Below are 20,169 nucleotides of genomic sequence, written 5' to 3' on the forward strand. Positions count from 1 at the left end.
TGGCCTTGTAAAATGATCTTGGGAGTCTTCCTTACTCTTGAATTTTTTGGAAAAGTTTGAGGAGGGATGGTCTTCTTGAAATGTTTGGTAAAATTCACTTGTGAAACCATCGATCCAGGGCTTTGTGTGTTGGGATTTTTTTGATTACTGCTTCAATTTCACTAGGTGTAATCTTCCTTTCTGATTTTCTGATTCTTCTTGATTTAGTTTTGGAAGATTATCTGTGTCTAGGAATTTATCCATTTTTTCCAGGTTGCCCACTTTGTTGACATATAGTTGTTTGTAATATTTTCTTACAGTCCTTTGTATTTCTTTAGTGTCAGTTGTTACTTCTCCTTTTGTATCTGATTTTTTTACTCAGATCTTCTCTCCTTTCTTTTGACAAGTCTGGTTAAATGTTTGTCACTTTGGGCTTTGTTTGTTGTTCTTTTTCATGTTCCTTTAAGTGTAAAGTTAGATTGTTTATTTGTTCTTTTTCTAGTTTCTTGAGATAGGCCCATAATGCTATGAATTTCCCTCTTAGGACTGTCTTCACTGTGTTCCAAAGATTTCAAGTAGTTTTGTTCTCATTTTCACTTTGTTTCAAGGTATCTTTTGATTCTTCCTTTATCACATTGCTAACCCACTCATTGTTTAATAACATGTCATTTAGCTTCCATGTGTGTATTTTTCAGTTTTCATCTTGTGATTGATTTCTAGTTTCATAGCATTATGGTCAGAGAAGATGCTTGATGTGATTTCAATCTTCTTAAATTTATTGAGACTTGTCTTGTGTCCTAACAAGTGGTCTATCATGGAAAACATTCCATGCGCACTTGAAAAGAATGTATATTCTGCTGCTTTGGGACAAAATACTCTGAAGGTATTGATTAAATCCTTTTGATCTAGAGCAGGGGTGTCCAACCTGTGGCCCACAGGCTACATGCAGCTCAGGATGGCTATGAATGCAGCCCAACATAAAATCATAAATTTACCTAAAACATTATGAGATTTTTTTGTGTGATTATGTGTCACAGTGCATTTAATTGGTGGCCCAAGACAACTCTTTTTCTTCCAGTGTGGCCCAAAGATGCCAAAATGTTGGACACCCTGATATGGAGTGCCATTTAAGGTATCTCTCCTTGTTGATTTCTGCCTGGAAGATCTAGTGAGGTGTTTAACACCCTGTTGAAGTCTATGGGGTGTTAAAATCCCCTACTACGTGTATATTTCTGTCAATCTCTCCCTTTATGTCCATCAAGACATCAAGATTTGCTTTACATATTTAGGTGCTCCTATATTAGGTGCATAAATATTTACTAGGGTTATATCCTTCTGTTAGATTGTTCCCTTTATCATAATGTAGGGTCTTTCTTTGTCCCTTACTATAGCCTTGGTTTTAAAGTCTGTTTTGTTGGATATAAGTATTTCTACCCCAGCTTTTTTTCCTTTCCATTTGCATGAAGTATCTTTATCTATCCCTTTACTTTTAGTCTGTGAGTATCTTTCATTCTGAGGGTGGGTATCTTGAAGAAACATATATATGGATCTTATTTTCTTATCCACTAGGCTACTTTATGTCTTTTAATTGGAGCCTTTAAGCCTTTTACATATAAAGTGATTATTGATAGATATGTATTTATTGCCATTTTATTTTTTAACTACTTTCCTGTTTTTCTCCTTCTCCTTCTTCTTCTCCTTCTTCTTATTCCATGCTCTTTAACATTTGTTAGAATACTGGTTTGGTGATAACAAACTCCTTTAGCTTTTCATTGTCTGGGAAGCTCTTTATTTCTCCTTCCATTTTAAAAGATTGCTGGGTAAAGTAGGCTTAGTTGTAGGGTCTTGCTTTTCTTCACCTTGAATATTGCATGCCAGTCACATCTGGACTAAAATGTTTCTGTCGAGATATCAGATGAGAGTCTTATGGGAGCTCCCTTGTAGGTTACTAACTGCTTTTCTCTTATGGGTTTTAAGATTTTATCTTTGTGTATAGGCTTTTCCATTTTAATTATGATGTGTCTTGATGTGGGCCTCTTTGCGTCCATCTTTTTTGGGTCTCTGTGCTTCCTGGACTTGTGTGTTTATTTACTTCACCAGGTAAGGGAAGTTTTTGATAATTATTTCTACAAATTGGTTCTCAATCCCTTGCTCTCTCTCTTCTCCTTCTGGTACCCATATGATCTATCTATGATGCAGATTTTGTTACACTTCATGTTATCCCAAAGGTCCCTTAAACTAGTCTCATTTTTTTTTAATTCATTTTTCTTTTTGCTGCTCTGATTGGGTGTTTTTTCTACCTTGTCTTCCAAATTGCTCTTGATTCTCTGCTTCATCTAACACATTGTTAATTCCTTCCAGTGTATTTTTTCAGATATTGCATTCTTTATTTGCTGGGTCCTTTTTATGGTTTCTATGTCTTTTATTCATGCTATTGAGCATCCTTATAATCATAATTTTGAATTCTATATATCTGATAATTACTTGCCTCCATTCACTTAGCTCTTCTTCCAGAGAACTCTCTTATTCTTGCATTTGGGGCCCATGTCTTTGTCTTCCCAATTTGGCTGCCTGTTTGTGTTTGTTTCTATGTATTGGGAAGATCTGCAGAGACTCTGGTTCAGACCCATGTCAGATGCTGCTGGTAACTGGCCCTGGGAAACCTGTTGGAACTATTAGCAATCCACAGCTTGTGGCTACCCCTGCTTGGTCAGGGTGCGTGCTTAAAGAACCAACCTAGGCACCAAGGCTGTCTTTTGCCTGCACCAGTCCTGATGGAGGTTCAACTAAAGTCTCAAAACTCCCAGAGATCTACCTCTGCCTGCAGGTTTTCTGTTAGGCTTTATCACTAAAAGATCCTCTGGAGTACTCCTCAGGAGGGCTTAAGCTTCGCAGGGTGGAATGAGAGGGATTCCTGAGGGTCAGGTTATTGCTTTCCCCCAGGCCGATGCATCATGGAGGGGAATGCTCTGCCCAAGAAAATGTCTTCTGCAGTATAGGGAATGACTCAGCACAGGGATCCTGGCCACTCACTCTTCAGCTCTCTCCCCTGAGCCACCAACCCTAGACTTTCCCCACGTGGCTCTGTTTCACCCTGCCCTCCCTCCACTGGAGCCCAGACGAGTGACTGCAAACACAATTTTGTGCATTGACTCTTTAAAAGGGTGTCTGCCTCTTGAGCTATCTCTCCCTGGTGGACAGAAACCCTGCTGTTTTTCAGCAGGCCATCTTTCAGAAGCCAGCTGTTTTGTGGGTTCCTTTCCCCATTCTTGTGCTTCACACTGGGGATCCTGGCTTGGTGTTTAGACCCCACATTTCTTGGGGGTGAACCCCCCAAGGCTGCTGAAATATATCTCCAGAACTTCAGCTGCCACCCACGGAACCCCAGCCAGCCCTCTCATGCCTCTGCACTCCCTACCAGTCTCAATGTGGTGGTGTAGTTTCTTCCATAAGTCCTTGGTTGTAAGGCTTCTCTCCAGCTAGTCTTCAGTGGGTTATTCAGGATGATTTTTCTATTTAGTTCTAATTCCTGTGTGTTCCTAGCAGGAGGTTAGTGTAGCTTCCACCTATTCTACTGCCATCTTGGATCTTGTTTATTTGTTCTTATATATCCATTCTTTCAAAAATAAAAGTTGTAATATCTAGCCCCTTGGAAATGCTATCATGCCTTGACTAATTTTTTGGGAGCCATAGGTTTTTTTTGCAGATAGTACATAGTATGTAGATAGTACATGAGGTCCAATTTTCTAGGAAGAAGAGATGGTTAAGCTCCTCTGTCTGCTACTTCTTACTTTATCTTTCTCTCCAGGCCACATGCAAGGAAATTTAGCTATTTCCAGGGACTTTAAAGATTTTCCCAGACATAGAGTACATTTGGCTTTGTGCCTCCCCTCAAGTTACAAAAATAAATAAAATAGTCATGTGCACCTTAGCTCCCCAACACTATTCTTCCAAGAGGTCTCATTTGAGGAATCTAACAACTCTACATACATCAATGATGTTGTATTTCCCTCTGCTATCTATTGCATAAATGTTAGTTCTTTAAATTGAACAATGAATTTTGCTTCATAAGTTCGGTATCCCTACAAAATGGCATTTGTAACGTGTCAGGCACAGGATAAATGTTAAACGGTTTACCTCAATCTTAGTTTAAATTGCTAGAGAGCCTCCATCCTGAAGCTTCGCACTTAGCCACAGACCACTCATGGGTATACCATCACTCCTGTCCAATGTACAGGGTAGAGCAAAAGTAGGTTTACAGTTATAAGTATGCAAAACACATAGTTTATTTGTGTATTCCTATTTATTAATTATTGCATTATTTTCTGTATGAACAACTATCAACCTACTTTTGCCCCACCCTGTATTGGGAGATGAAAAGAGAAAGAATCTAGGAGTTGTTCTCCATTGTGTGCTATCAAACCTAATCCTGCAACATGCTTCAGACACAAAATAATCAAGTAAGTCTGGGAAACACTCTATAAATTCCCCCTTTCTTGGATATTTCCAATGAACACAAACACTTTAAAACCCTGGAAAACCCCAAAAGCTGTGTAATTTGTTTGGTTTCAAACAGTATTTGGTTTTAAAATAGCAGTTGCCAAGAATGTTTAATTAGGAAATTTTTTCCCTTGCATTAATACCTGTCAGCAGGTTGCAGATTACACTTTAAAAAATGCCACTTAAACAGCTAAATTAAATCAAACTCAAGAGTTAGAAATATCTCTGAATTTCAGGCTTACATGCAGCTCTCCATGCTCTCTTTGCAAGTCATAATGGTCTTTCATGGCTAATATTTATTCTGGACTCTGACCACTGGGTACTTTTGAAGTTCATCCTAACTTGGTCACACAAAACCACCCTTTAACATCATTAAAGGACAGCAGCAAGGCTGATGGGTAGGAGTGAGGTCTCTGACTCATGATCAGTCCACCTGAATTCAATCCCTGCTCCCCCTTTCCAGCCATATGACCTTGTGCTGTGTGAGCCTCAGGTTCCCTATCTGTAAACTGGGAAAATAAAGGAAGCTCCCTCAGAAGTCTTGCAGAAGATTCAGTGAGATAATCCACATTAGATCCAAAAAAGTGGTTCCTGGCACAGGTGTGTTCAATCAATGTTAGTTATTACTGAAGCATTCAAATGGCCTCATTTTGAGAAAGAAAAAAGTAGATGATGAACGTATGTCTGCTTTGCCTGGGATCACATGAATCAGTTACTGGAGTAGTCTTAGTTTTCCCAGAAAGTCCAGTTTCCTGCTTCCAGTCTTAGAAGCGTATTTTCATTTCAGGAGTCAACTTTTATCAAAAGGCATCAAACTTTATTGAACTTGATTCATACAGGCCTTTATAATTGTCAGTGACTCCAACTGGCTCCCTCTGACAGAGGCCTCAGTCAAGCAGCATTCCATTCACTGAAATGTCAGCACGTTGAGATGGAGAAGATTGCCAAAGCTATCTTTTGCTATGCCAAATATTTGGCACATACATCAACACTCCCCCTTTCGGCACCCATAGCAGACATTGCTAATCCATCACAGCATTTTCCCCACTGGAGTCCAAACATGGACAAAGAATCTTTCTCAAAACAGCTCTATAGAAGCCTCATCAGCTAACTGAGGTTGACGCATGAACTAAAACTTAATTGCTATCCCAAACCAATCTAACCTCTTAACCAATACATATTATTGGTTAAACAATATTATTGTCTACTTTAAAATACATATTCAATATTGTAGAGCTTCCTTATTGGTGAGGACAAGAAGGGAAAAGAGAGAAAATGAAAGTAGACACTGACATTTAGTTAGCATGTGTTATTAATATTCCAGGCTTTTATAATCCATTATCCCTTTCACTGTCTCCAACAACCCTGGAGAGATCTCTATTTTACAGGTGAGGAAGCCATAGTTCAGAACAGTTACAGGACTTTGTCCAAGGCAGGTAAACAGAATTTAATCTCACGTCTTCCTGACTACAGAAGCTATGTTTTCTCCCATCTCAGTGCCTCTTTATGGCTTTTTGAAGTCTTTCCAGCTGATAACAGACTGATAACAGCTTAGAAGGCCACCTGTTACAGAGCCAATTTCAGAAAATCTCTAGTTATGGGTCCATCTAACCTGTCCTACCTAGGTAAATCTGTTTAGTTTTTTAAGCTTGGAGGAAGAGCTCAAGAACCCGTTTTCCAATACTTGTGAAAGAGCTGACTAGATTTCTTACAGTTCTGGATGAAGGCCAAAACAGAGGAGGCCTTTTGTTCCATTGGGAAATGAAGTAAAATCTATTTTTGAAACATTTTTCCAGAATAATTCAGGAACCTATATTGATGCCACTTGGTCAGACCACTTTTTATTTTCTTTTCTGTCTAGGCAAGAAATAGATGAGGAAAAGCAAGTGCTCTGCAGAATTTTTATTTCAAAAATTAAAACCAGACCATACCAGGGCAGTTTTGTGGTCTGAATGTATCAATGGATCTAGTCATATTCCATCTGAGCTTTTCTTAGGTACACTAAACCACTAATATGAATCTCAGTATTGTGTCTGGATGGAATATTTCATGGATTAAGATTTGTGGGCTTAATTTGGTTGGTAATGAAACTTCTTTTGGGGAGATGGGAGAGAGGAAACCACGAATCATTGCCAATGCGTAACCCAAACAACTAAGAAAGAAACACTCATTATTTGGGGGGTTTTGTATTTAGTATTGACCATTGGACTTGGGTCTAAAATAAAATCCACAATTAGGTTGGGCAGAAATAATGCTGAATTAGCAATGGACCGTAGGTAGCTAGAACCAAAGGGATACTAGAATTGGAGCCACACATACTTGCTTTTTTTACAGGAGAGTGGATGTGACTTTCCCAAGGTCACCTGAGTAATTGTTAGAACCATGACTCAAGGCTCAAGAATCCTTGGGATATTGACTACAATTTCATGGTAAGGAGCCTGGTCTGTCTTGGCTACTTTCATAACCCCTGTGTTTAGTGTGGTGTCTGGCACAGAGCACATAGTCATGAAATCACCAAATGTGATATAAAAATGAGCTAATCCCAAGCCCTGGTCGGTCAGTTGATTGAAGCGTCATCCCATAAACCAAACTGAAATGCAGGTTCAATCCTCAGTCGGAACTCATACCTAAGTTGTGAGTTCAATCCCTATTCAGGGAGCATGCAGGAGGCAACCAAGTGATGTTCCTCCCTTATATCAATGTTCTTCTATCTACCTAATCTATCTATCTATCTATCTATCTATCTATCTATCTATCTATTTCTCCCTTTCTTCCTCCTTCCCTCACTACCTTACTCTCTATCTGAGAGCAATGAAAAAAATGTCCTTGGGTAAGGATTAAAGAAATGAACTAATTCCAGGAGTGTGGCTATGATGAATTCCTTGATGTATCTTGCTTTAAAAGAGATCACAGAAGAACTAATTATTATTAAGCTCATCAGGAAAATAAAAGCATGTATCCATTCATTAATTTTACGAATATGAGCACCTGCTGTATATGAGTTCAAATCAAGAAATGTGTTCAGCTTTATTTTATTTAATATCAATATATTGTGAATTTACTATGTTCTAGACACAGGCTTGGTGTTGGGTATTGAGAGATGAATGACTCAGATATAGTTCCTGCCTTTATAGAGTTTACAATCCACAAGTAGTCTAACTGTATATACTCTAACGATATAAGGACTAACTATACCCACACTAACTGCTTACAGTCTAAGATAGACACAAGATAGAATTTGATTCTTGCTCTAAAAGAGGAAGATATACATCCATAATAAAGGCACCCCAAATCATTCTTAGAATGACATATGATAGAAATATAAGATCAAGTAATCAGAGAGTTCAAAAGAGGGACCTGAAAAAAACTTCTAATAATAGATTGGGGCGGGGGGGTTATCTTGAAGGACAGATAGATCTGTCCACTGAGAGATAACAAAAAGGGCTTCTTAGGAGTCTTCTAGGCATCTGGAACCCTCTCCCAATAACTGAAATGTAATGGTGTGTCTAAGGTGTTGGTAAGCATGCTTTCTGTCTATAGCACCCACAGGGTACAGACACCTGAAGGCCCTAATTCCAGGCATTGATAGTATTCTCTGTTGAGCCAGGTGACTAGAAGTTATATAGACAGAGCGTGGGTCTGGTCTTGAACAATAACTCCTTTCCTTGGCCCTCCATCACTGAAGGCTCTTTAACATGATGGTTCAGAGCACTTATTTTGGACTCAGATGGACCTGCATTTAAATTTCAACTCTGCATTTAATAGGTATCGGAACTTGCACAAGGTACTAAATTATTCCATGCCTCTGTTTTCTCACCTGTCAAATGAGAATAAAGATACTGCCTTATATCATTTTGTGAACGTTTGACATGGAACAGTTATAGAGCATAGCATAGGCTCTGGTCATTCAGACCAGCACTGAGTGTTGCTCAGACTTGCTTCTGTCTGTCCTAGTGTCTGAGATTTCTGGAATCAGACAGCAGGTCCTTGCTGGCCTCATGTCTCCAGCACCCAGCACATTGTGCAGCATGTAGTAAGTAAACGCAAGTAGCTCTTAAAAGAATCCTAACATTTTAACTCTTGTTGCTGGTTTCAGAGCATGCACCAAGTTCTCAGTCTACAGTGACCCTTAAGAATATCACAAATATTAAATCCAAAGTATGTGGATTTAAAAACAATTTGATTTTGTGAGCTTTCAGGAAAAAAAAGACTGTAAGTTTTATGCTTATAGGGATCATGCCAATCTTTATTGTCATAACCCTCATACCTAACGTGGGGCTTGGCACATGGTAAGTATTCAATAAATACATACTGAAATGATGGATAGTTAGGTAGATGAACAGATGGAGGGATGGGTGACAGATGGATCATTGAAGAAATGTTCCAGGACCAAGAAATCTGGAAATCTCTTAACACAGATGTTCTCCGAAATCCCATTGCTCATATTTCTCTCTGGGGACCCTTAAATTGACCTCAGACTGAGAATTATTAGAAGCCTTTCCCATGCACTTAATTTTGAAGCTTTCTTACTGGTGTGGGGAAAGAGATGAACCTCAATCAAATTTCTTGGACAAGAGGCAGGGTCTATGGGCTTACTATCAGCTTTATCACTAATTAGCTGCTGGCCCTCTCTGGGTGGTTCACTTCTGCTGTTGCTCGTCCTGTACTCTCTCCACTGAACTGGGTGTGGCTGCCTGGAGTGATGGACTCATACCACTTCTAGAGTGGGGCTCCACAGAAGCACATCGGTATGGATTAGAAATCTCTGCCACATGCCCTGGAAGCGTGTGTGTGGGTGTCCCAGATCTGCCATTTCTGGGGTCAGTGACTTCCTACAGTTGCTTCTAAGCCCTGCTCCAGTCTGATTTTGATTCTACTGTATGACCTGATGTCTGTCTGTGTCTATGGAAAGTGCTGAAAATCTGAGCCAGCCGTTTCCCGTCAGGAGCAATGTCTTGAAAGATTAAACCACAGGCAGCCTATTCTGGAGAAAGCCCTGGCTGAGCAGCGTGGACAACCATCCCAGGAGCAGCACTGCCGCTTGGCCAGGGTCTAACCTCCTGGAAAAGAGCTCCACCCCAGGCTCGTGGGCCGGATTTTCTTGCTACTGAATTAGAATAGATAGGCTAAAGGAAACTAGGACTGTGGCCATAGCCTCCTTCCTTTCCTAAGGATTTCAGGGTATCCCTGGTCTTTAGGGCTTCCCCAAAGTTGCCTCATGAATTTCTCATCCTTCAGAGATTAGCCTTCACTGTCTTCTCCAAACAAAAGGCACCACTCCTCACACAGTAACAGCACACACCAGTTATTGAGTTCTCCCTCCAATTAGGCACTGTCCTAAATATTTCCATGTATAATCTCATTTTCTCTCACTTGCAGTTGAAAGAACTTTATTGTGAGGTTGATGTTAGTGTTGCCATTTTACAAATATAAAATATTGAGGCTCAGGGAGGCAGTGTTACATAGCCTCTAGACTGAGCCATATGAAGTTGCCCCTATCCAACCTTTTTTTACCTACAAAAAGAGCAGTTCCACATGGTTCGACTAATAGCAAATGGCAGAACCAGGATCTGATAGTGTTTGACTGACTACAGGGCAGATATTCTCAAACATTGCATAGAATATTCTCTGATATTTTTCCAGTGTAGCATTTATCAGTCTTCCCTGTAAATATCTGTTCACATGTCTGTTTCTTTTACTGGACTCACTGAGAACAAGTACACCTCATAGGCTGGTCTCAGCACTCATTCAACTGATCTCTGTTGAATGCAAGAATGAATGATTTTTAAAATAAATTCATTGTCAGGCCTCTGAGAAGATGGTTGGCTCCACTAGCATCCTAAGTGGGCACCCGCTAAGCCACTACGCTACCTCAATGGATAAATGATTTTCAGTGCTGGGATTCAAACACCTGGGGCTTGGAAGGGTTTTGGGTTGGCAATCAGAGTTTCCTCAATTCTTTTAAGACACAGATTGTGCTGGACTCAGTCAACTATAAAGATCAGATGTCCTTGGAAAAAAATCCACACTTAAGGCTCTTTCCTGGCTCCTTTCTCTTCCTGACACATTCCAAGGAGGAATTTATGAATGTTGGGAAGGACAGGGGGTGAGGAATTTCTAGAACCTTTAAGAATGCCCATGTAAGCAACTCTGTGCTTAACTGACTGTGCATAAAGAAACCCTCTTGGTGTGAGCTGTCTCATGCATTGCCAAAATGATGTGGAAAGAAATTAATCTGGATTGCTAAACAGCAAGAATCTTCCTTGTTCCCCCAAAGCAAGGATATTTCACGTACGTGCCCAAATCAACAAGATAAATATACTCTCTGAGCTACTAAAAATGAAGTTACCAATAACTAATTCTGAAATATGATTCTAGCCCGTTGGAAGTTTTATCTTTATCTAAAAATGAAATTGTTTATTCTCCAGCTGTGACTAAGAAAACAATCCAAAGATTGTTGACTTCTTCAGCCAGCAAGGGTCTTTGTCCTGTGGTGAGGTACCCAAAAATAACCGTTAGTTTATTCCATGCTGCTTCTAAAAAATAGCTACCAAAACATATCCACTGCGGGGTGGGGGGGGGGGGGTGAAAAACTTGATAACAAGCCAAGAGGCATCTTAGAGTATAAAAGTATTAACCAAGAAGCCCCTGGGACGTGGTTGCCGTGCTACTGACTATGGTCTCCCTGTTGAATGAAGAAGTAACTCAGAGTAATGTCCTGAATAAAAATCTATAATGCCCAAACCTGGAGAATCAGCCTATATTGGCAGCATCTAATAAAGAACCAATTTTCATCTTTCATCAGTAATGAAGTCCTAATACTTTAATACCCCTACACCCCCCTCCAAAAAAAAGCCTTTAGGGTCATTGCCTTTATATAGTTTGTTGTTGTTGTTGTTGTTTATAGAGAATAAGCACTATAAGTGTGCCAGGTTTTTGGAAACCAAAGGACTAAATACAGAAGTCTATATTTTTTCAGCAGATGACACTGTGAGCAATCAGGCACGTAGCCTTAGAGAAACCCAGCAGCGCTCACGGGCTCAGCACCAGCTCTTCCCATTGACCCTACATGGCCTCCTCATTGTGGCTCTCCTGACTCATGTGCCCTCCCCTTTCCACTCCCCTCGCTGTATTTTACACCCCAGTGGTATTCCATAATGCTATCTGACCTTTGCCTATGTCAGACAGCCACAAAGAGAAGCTGTTGTTAATATTGTCATCTTCTTCCCATGTATTTCAACTCCATTGCCTTTACTCTTGCTGTTCCCTCTTTCTAGACTTCCATAGGCTTTAAATTATACCCCCTACTACAGTTGTGTCTATCTATGTTTTAGAATTTCACCTGTCCTTCAGGTCCATCTCTTTCAAGGTGTCTTTCTTGAGCATCTCAAAAGAAAGTAGCCTCCCTGCACTTTGACTTTTAATAGGCTTAAGTTGGCCAGTCCCTTTTGTCACCTATTTTATTACTGTTGTAGTCATGATATAGCTCCCTGATTGTTTCATCCCTTCCATACACAAAGTTTGCTTTCTGGTCTGTTTTCTAACTGACCAGCGTTGTTGTTATTGCTTTTATTATCATTAGCTACCATATATTAAGCACCTACTGTGTGTCAGGCACTGTGTTAATAGCTTAATATATATCTTCTCATTTTATCCCATCCTACAAAACTAGGAACTAGACATATGAGGTCTGTCCAGAAAAAGCCCAGCCATTGTTAATGTAACAATAACAGTTTGTGTGAAATCGATGTAATCTGGCAGCCAAAGAGAGTGGACTGGAATGTGCATGTGTGAACAATGACGACTTCACTGTACTAGTCAGTGGGGGTGGTAGATGCCGTTGAGTGAGCATGTGCACTGTGTGGCCATGGCATTCAAAATGACTGAGAGAGTAGAGCAAAGAATCTGCATCAAATTTTGTGTTCGGCTCGAACATTCCTCCACAGAAACTATTCGGATGATTCAGAAGGCTTTTAAGGACAACGCAATGAGTGCAGCACAAATAAAAGTGTGGTACAAATGCTTCAAAGATGGTTGAGAATCTGTTGAAAGCGATCTACATTCTGGAAGGCCAGCAACAAGCAGAACAGTGTGAGAACTAGAAGGTGATCTAGGGATTCCAAAACCTACTGTATCTAAGATTTTGACACAGGATCTTGGCATAAAATTTGTACAGGCAAAATTCGTTGTGCAGCTTCTGCTACCAGAGCAGATGGAACATCGTGCTGCAGTTGCTAATGACTTGATTCAAACCGATACCAATGAACCAGATTTCCTCAGGAAGGTCATAACCAGAGATGAATTGTGGGTCTACAGCTATGATCCAGAAGCAAAGGCCTAGTCATCCCAATAGAATCACTTGGCTCTCCACACTCAAAGAAGGTTTGACAAAGTCACAGTAAGATCAAGACCATGTTAACTGTGTTTTTTGATTGGGAAGGTGTTGTGCATCATGAGTACACAATTAACAAGGAGTGCTACGTCATTGTTCTTTGTCAGTCAAGAGATGCAATATGATGAAAACGGCCACAGCTATGGATAACTGGTGACTGGCAGCATCATCACAACAACACATCCACTCATGCATCACGTCTCATGCAGAGTTTTTTGGTGAAACATCAAATCACCCAGGTGACTCAGTCCCCCTACAGCCCAGATTTGGCACCCTGTGACTTCTGGCTTTTCCCAAAACTAAAATCACCTTTGAAAAGGAAGAGATTTCAGATCGATGAGATTCAGAAAAATATGAGGGGGCAGCTTGTGGTGATTCCAACAAAGGATTTTGCAAAGTGTTTTGAACAGTGGAAGAGACACCGGGAGAACTGTGTGAGGTCCCAAGGTGCCTACTTTGAAAGAGACTGAGGCATATTGTCCTATGTACAATGTTTCTTGAATCTTGTGTCTTCTTCAATAAATGTCTCTTTTTCATAGACCATAGCTGGATACTTTCTGGACAGACCTCATATGTATAACCATGTATAAGATGAGGCAAGTGAGACTCAGAGGGAGAAAGAGAATGTCCACAGGTAGCAGCTACTAAGTGGAAGAGCTGGATTCATAACACAGGTCTATTTCTTCCACACCCAGCTGTGCATCCACAGAATTGTTTAGACTTCTATAGGACTGAGTTCCTTTTAAAACCCTGGTGACAGTGACCAGAGGGGAGAGGGGAGGGGATTATACGGGAAAATAGTGAAGGGTTTGCAGGAACTATTATAAAGGACACATGGACAATAACAAGGGGCAGGGGTGGAAACAGGGGAGGGAGGTGGGGAGGGCCAGGGTAGGGGGGAGGGGTGGGGGGGAAAGGCAGAAAACTGTACTTGAACAACAATTAAAAAAAACAATAAAATTTAAAAATAATAAATTAATTAAAAATAAAAATGAAAACTCTGGAGCAAAGTCGCACAGGGTCAACAGAGTGAGAAAAGTCACGAGTTATCTTTCTAAGCTCTATCAGCTCCCAAGAGAAGGGAGAGGCAGAGCAGGGCAAGATGTTAGGTGCGGCCAAAGTGGTTTCTAGAGCAGCTTATTTGGGGTTTGATTTGAGAAGAATCTCCTGAAGAACTGGAGGCTTTAAGGTATACAGAGAGAGAGAAAAGAAAAAAACTCTTCCATCCCTAGGGTAGGATGTGGAAAAAGGATGTTGACCTGGGGCAAGGAGTTCCTTCAGATCTGAGCCGTAAAGACACTTTCCCACTCGTACCTGGGTATGTTTGAACATGTCAGGTGTGGAAATTATGGTGCACACACATACTTGTTTGTGTGTAGGTGCGTTACTGAAAAGAACTTCCTAGTTCCTGGTACCTCGCTCTGACGTACTCACCCATTTCCATTAGACAGGAGACAATAATGTTGTAACTTTCTCACAGATTCACTTTGACCTCCCTGAGCCTCAGTTTCCTCATTTGTACCATGGGCTTAACACGACCCAGTAGCTCTCTAAACCCATAGTATTCACTAGAACTTCTACAATGACGTAAAAGTTCTTTATCTGCATGGTCTGATATTATAGACACTAGCCATGTCCCTATTAAGTACTTGAAATGTGGGTAGTACAACTGAGGATGGAATTTTTCATTGTATTTAATTTTAATCCATTGTAATTTTAATAACTACTTGTGGCTGGTGGCTAACCATATTGGACAGCACAGCTCTACAGCAATGAATTCAAACTTTTCTACCTCTTCTTAAGCCTTCTGTCTCATGGGGAAATTTTTATGGTAATTCTTCCCCTCCAGATTAATTATATTTTGAGTAGTTCATAGGAAAGGAGACACCTAAAGAGTTTCACAGAAACAATTCACAGCAGTTAATTTGGCTCTAAAAAGTTCTTTTGATAAAGATAGAAAGCGAAGTCTGGTGCACACATGTGTTTTTCTGCATTCAGCAGCAATATGCCAAGACAGGATACAGATCAAGGCGACACGCATGGCTTAGAAATAGACACTTTGTCCTGGATATGTGACCCCAACACTCTATGTGTTGAGCCCGTCCAAAAGCTGTATCTCTTCCTGCTACCTTCCTTTGCAAACATTGACTCGCCTGATCCTTTAATATGTAATCTCATTATAAACAATAGGTATATAGGTAGAGAGAGAGAGAGGAGGAGGAGGAGGAGAAGGAGAAGGAGGGGGATGGAGGGAAGGGTAGGGGAGGGAAGAATCTCCCAGGGTATATATGCTGGGAATTCTGAGAGAGAGAAGTCTCTGCTTCACAACAAAACTCTTATCCTTGCTTTAAAAAAAAGCAAAAAAACAAAACAGATCCGAATAAGCCAAAGAAGTTTCAAGAGTTAGAAGAAAGAAAATCCTGGAAAAAATATTAAGTGAAGTCCATATTTTTTACTACAGATCTTCTCTTTATTGAGCTCTTGCTGCTGCCAAAAGACTACACCATTCCCATTACACGTGTTATGTGTGCACTGCTCACAACAGTCCTGCGAGGTACAGGTGATGCCTCACTCAAGGAAGAGGAAGTGCTTGAACAGTAACTCAAAACCGAGAGTTTGTTTACAAAACCTGTGCTCTTCAACACTATTGTATCTCTTCACCACTATTCCAGCACCTTGGAGCTTGCTACACTCTCAAGGAAGCCCTTTCAACTGGATAATCCAACTAGAAAAATATTTCTCCTGCCGTGCTGAAATTTGTCTTGTCGTAACTAACTCTCTTCTGCGCTCTGAACATACGCACACACCGTGGCTCATTCTGTCCTTTGGGGACACAGGGACAAGCCCACTCCTGCTTCCGCAGGATTTAGACATGGTAACCCCGTCCCTCTCAAGCTTGGCTTTTTCCACCAAGGGGTGAACACACACAGGTCCACACTCCTTCCTCCTACAAGAGATTTTCTAGACCTCCCACTGCCTGATTAGTTCACATAAAGATAAGGATCTTCTGTGCTTTTTAAAGAGTCTCTGTAGAATAAGTTGTTCATTCTCAGATTTTTAAACGCCCTACCGTCCGAACATGATCCTTCATGTCTAACCTAAATATCACGAAGTGCAACCTACAGCAATTTCCCTAGATCTATCCCCGAAGGGATCATTAATCAGCCACTTGTCTGCATGTGACATTTTTAAAGGTTACTATTTGTACGCTATCTTTTACCTCTCCGGCGTAAATACGTCCAGTTCTAGTACATTTCTCTTCATAAGATTTACCCCATCGTCCTTTAGTGATTTCTGCAGCTCCTCTTTGTTCTAGATTCAAATTGCTGCAGAGTTTAGGACTAGATTCAGTGAGGAGGCCAGTCTTAAGCAAAAGGAGGCTATGGGCCTAGACTCAGACTAGGTTTTGTTCCTAGAAGTGCAACAAAATTGCAGCTACATTTTAATGTGTGTCTGCTAAGGTCCTTACATGCTGCGCTAATCTCTGATTCCCTCATGAAGAATTTTGACCCCCATCTTACAAAGGAGGTCATGGTTTAGAGAGGATAAATAGCTTGCCCCAAGTGATAGAGCTAGTGAGTGGCATTTAAACCCAGTTGTGTCTAATTCCAAAGCCGAGGCATTTTCTACCACACTGAAGATATAATGGGTGTTTCCCAAAGTACAAAAACATAGCTCAGCCCACCATGAGTCAATGGGAAATACACAGCCCTCAAGAATCCCAATTCCTTCCTCCAGACAATGTAGCATTTGGCTGTGCTAAAGCACATCTCCTACAGGCAAAAATCCTCATTCAGCCCATGCTCTGATCATTATTACCCTGGGCTCATTGCCTTACAGTCCCAACCAGCAACTCTAATGGCTTTTTAAATGGAAATTTAAGTCATTTAGCAACACACAAAAGTGTTGGCTAAAAGTCCAAAAACATTTCAAACTGGCCCATGGCCCTTTCTCATTTAAAAAAAAAAAAAAAGCTAAGAATTGATGGGAAGAGGATGGGAAGAAAGGAAGGACTTTGTGGATGGCAAAGAGAGTTAATGCAGTTGCAACAGAGTAGGCAATCAACAAATATTTGTCCAGTAAACAAATAAGATGGACCATGCTGGTTTGAGAGAAGAGAAATTGCCAAGTTCTCCTCTTCATAATTATTTTTATTCACTGGGTTTCCCTACCTCACAGATCCACCAATTCTTACTTAGGAAACTAATTTGAATGAAAAAGCATACTCGGAAGAAGTTTTTTGTTTCTCTTTTGTCTGTGTTTTATTTTGTTATTGTTTTTGTTCTGAGCAGGGAGTAGAGGCCCTAAGTAGATATTATATGATAGTTGGTGAAGTACCAAATATCAGTATAATTAGGATGTAGCATGGACAGGAAGTTCTTGATTCTGTGCACAGCTGGTGCTTGCTAAGTCCCCAGTTCCCTGCTCAGTCCTACAGAAATGCTTTTGATTCTATTTCCTCTGCCACCATCCCTGTCTAGGTTTTGCAATGACTTTATGTGGTCATGGAAGAGATGATGACTTGGGGTCATGTTGATACATTTTATCATTGGGAAAAATAAAAGTTGTGAAACCTTTCATAGGATTCATAATCCAAATACCACATCTAACTGACATAAACACTAATTTAGAGTGCTCAAGACTAAGAATAGGACGGGCAAAGGGAAATGTCAACTTGTGAAAAAACAAATAGCCCTCAATTATTTTCTTGAACAACACCCAGTCTATTTCCTAGTAAAAGAGGACTATAAATGACATCATACCATATATAGATTATTCTCATAAGCATCCAAAGCATATTTTAATCAATATTATAACCACCTTAAGTTTAACCTTACCTTCCGATCTTCGCTCAATAATTTCTCAGCCTCCTTTGACAATTCCCCGGTCCCCTGTTGCCCGATTGCCCCCACCGGCGAAGAGCCGTCACACAGATGAGGAAGACAACTCAGCAGAGTAAGAACTGCCTCGTATTAGCGCCTCTCCTCCAACCTCTCTTTGTATCTGATCCTCTTTGCTCTTTTAGAGACCCTGGCATATCAGCACTACAGGGACTGTCGAATGAATACCCAGAGAGGGGACACGAAGTAAAAACTCGCTTACAATCGTAGATAGTCAATAGAGTCAATTAGCAGAAAGTCCTAATAAGCTTGTTGTTTTTCTTTATTTACTTATAGAAGAGAATTCCTTCAAGAAGATCAGGAACAACTGATTTGGATTCAACTCCGTGCTTCCACGTCCCCATCTCTGCCTGAGAGTGAGACACCCTAGGATCCTAGAACCCGAGAAACATCCAGCCAAACCCACCTCCACCATGGGGGCTGTGACTCCGCTCTTGGCAGGCCTCTGCCTAGCTTTTCTCACCCTCACGGCCGATGGAGGGGTCCTCAAGAAAGTCATTCGGCACAAGCGACAGAGTGGGGTGAACATCACTCTGCCGGAGGAAAACCAGCCGGTGGTGTTCAACCACGTCTACAACATCAAGCTGCCTGTAGGGGCCCAGTGCTCTGTGGATCTAGAATCAGCCAGTGGGGAGAAAGAGCTGGCCCCACCACCAGAGCCCAGGGAAAGCTTCCAGGAGCACACACTGGACAAGGAAAACCAGATCGTCTTCACCCACCGCATCAACATCCCCCGCCGGGCCTGTGGGTGTGCTGCTGCCCCTGACGTCAAGGAGCTCCTGGGCAGACTGGAGGAGCTGGAGAACCTGGTGTCTTCCCTGCGGGAGCAGTGCACCATGGGAGCAGGCTGCTGTCTCCAGCCTGCCGAAGGTACGAGCAGGGGCCGGGCCCAGCCCCTCACTGCACAAATGGGAGAAGTGATGAGCATGGCGGGATCTATCCGTTGTTTCCACAGTGGGTTCCCGGGCAAACTAGCCCCACAAGGTGTTCATTACAAAGAGATTTTATGGTCAAATAAACATAGAGAATGTAACCATCTTTATTCTGTTCTTGGTGACAAATGTTTCTCAGAGGAATTTGCAGGCCTCTGAAGTCTTGCTTCAAAAAAACCTATTTTACTTTAATTACTAGTTTCTAAAACTTATTTGACCATGAAATATACACATTCTCTACCTCAAAACTTATGTACACATTGTGAAATTCCTGACCCGAAGGTCATACTCTAAAAGGTACTGACATAGCCCCATTACCCCACCATACAAATGGGAAACTAAGACCCAGAAATAGGATGGGATTCCTCAAGGGTCTGCCTGCGATAAGGGGCCAAGTTAGGACTTAAACCACAGTATTTCACACCCTGATGCTGTTACAAATGCACGATGCTTCCCACAGCAGTACAAAGCCTGGGAATTGGAATAAATGCCCTAGCCGAGTGGCAGCAATGAGGATGCTCACCACTATGGTTGAGCCCCTTTTAGGTACACGGCACTGTAATTCATTACCTGACTTAACCCTCCCACCAGCCCTTTAAGATGAGGTGGGATAGTCCCATTCTGCAGATGTAAGAACTGAGACTCAAAGAAGCTGTCCAGCTGACCCAAAGGGTAATAAGAGACTGCCTGTGTGCTGTGCGAATTCACAGTCTTCCAGTACTACCTGTCTGCATTCTTTATAAAGAAATGTTGTCACTTTGAAATCATCTTCATCTCCACTCCCTAAAGTTGATAAAACTGCAGGAGCTTCAAGAGCTTTAAATCAGAGATGAAAATCTCTATTTATACCACTCAGAAAAAATTACCATAAATTACTAGAGCAAATTATTTTAAGAATAGACCATAAGTGGAGAATACTAAAGACATGCTCTGGCAAAAAAAAAAAAATTTCTTTATGCACAAATTAGGTTGTCTTCCACCAACTCGCTGGCAAAATAGACGAGAGTTGTACAATAGAATGAATTCTAAAAAGTGGGTTGAAATAATTGCCTAGTACCATCCAATAAAAATATAATGTGAGCCATATATGTAACCTTAGATTTTCCAGTAGCCAAGTTAAAGAAACGGAAAGAAACAGATAAGGATAATTCGAATCATCTATTTTCTTTCACCCAATAGAACTAAAGTATCCATGTTTCGGCCTGTAATCAGTGTAAAGATGATTAAAGGATATGTTACATTCTTTTATGCTAAGCCTTTGGAATTGGAATGTATCTGACACTTAACGCACATCTCAATGCCGATCAGCCCGAGTTCAACTGCTTAATAGCCACCTGTGTCCAGTGGCCACCATGCTACACAGCACAGGTGTAGATTCTCACTTTCCAAATAAACTCTTTTAAAAAAATTGCCTTCCTGCCTGCTGTCAGGAAGGGGATAAAACACATTAATTCAACTGTATTTA

General features: G+C 41.0%; 1 protein-coding gene across 7 annotated transcripts in view; it reads left to right on the forward strand.

Moving 5' to 3' along the window:
• The window catches only part of TNC (tenascin C), a 93,485-nt gene that overhangs the window by 14,447 nt on the left and 58,869 nt on the right, over window positions 1-20,169 (forward strand). For 6 of the 7 annotated variants that reach the window (XM_053921293.1, XM_053921301.1, XM_053921296.1 and 3 more), the window contains exon 2: window positions 18,049-18,642. In XM_053921293.1, the coding sequence (XP_053777268.1) occupies window positions 18,186-18,642 (457 nt within the window). In that variant the 5' untranslated portion in view covers window positions 18,049-18,185. Of the gene's footprint in view, window positions 1-18,048; window positions 18,643-20,169 lie in introns of those variants that run through there. The other variant, XM_053921310.1, reaches the window with a different exon arrangement.

This window comes from Desmodus rotundus, chromosome 1, assembly GCF_022682495.2.
Source record: "Desmodus rotundus isolate HL8 chromosome 1, HLdesRot8A.1, whole genome shotgun sequence".
In the NCBI taxonomy this organism is placed as follows: domain Eukaryota; kingdom Metazoa; phylum Chordata; class Mammalia; order Chiroptera; family Phyllostomidae; genus Desmodus; species Desmodus rotundus.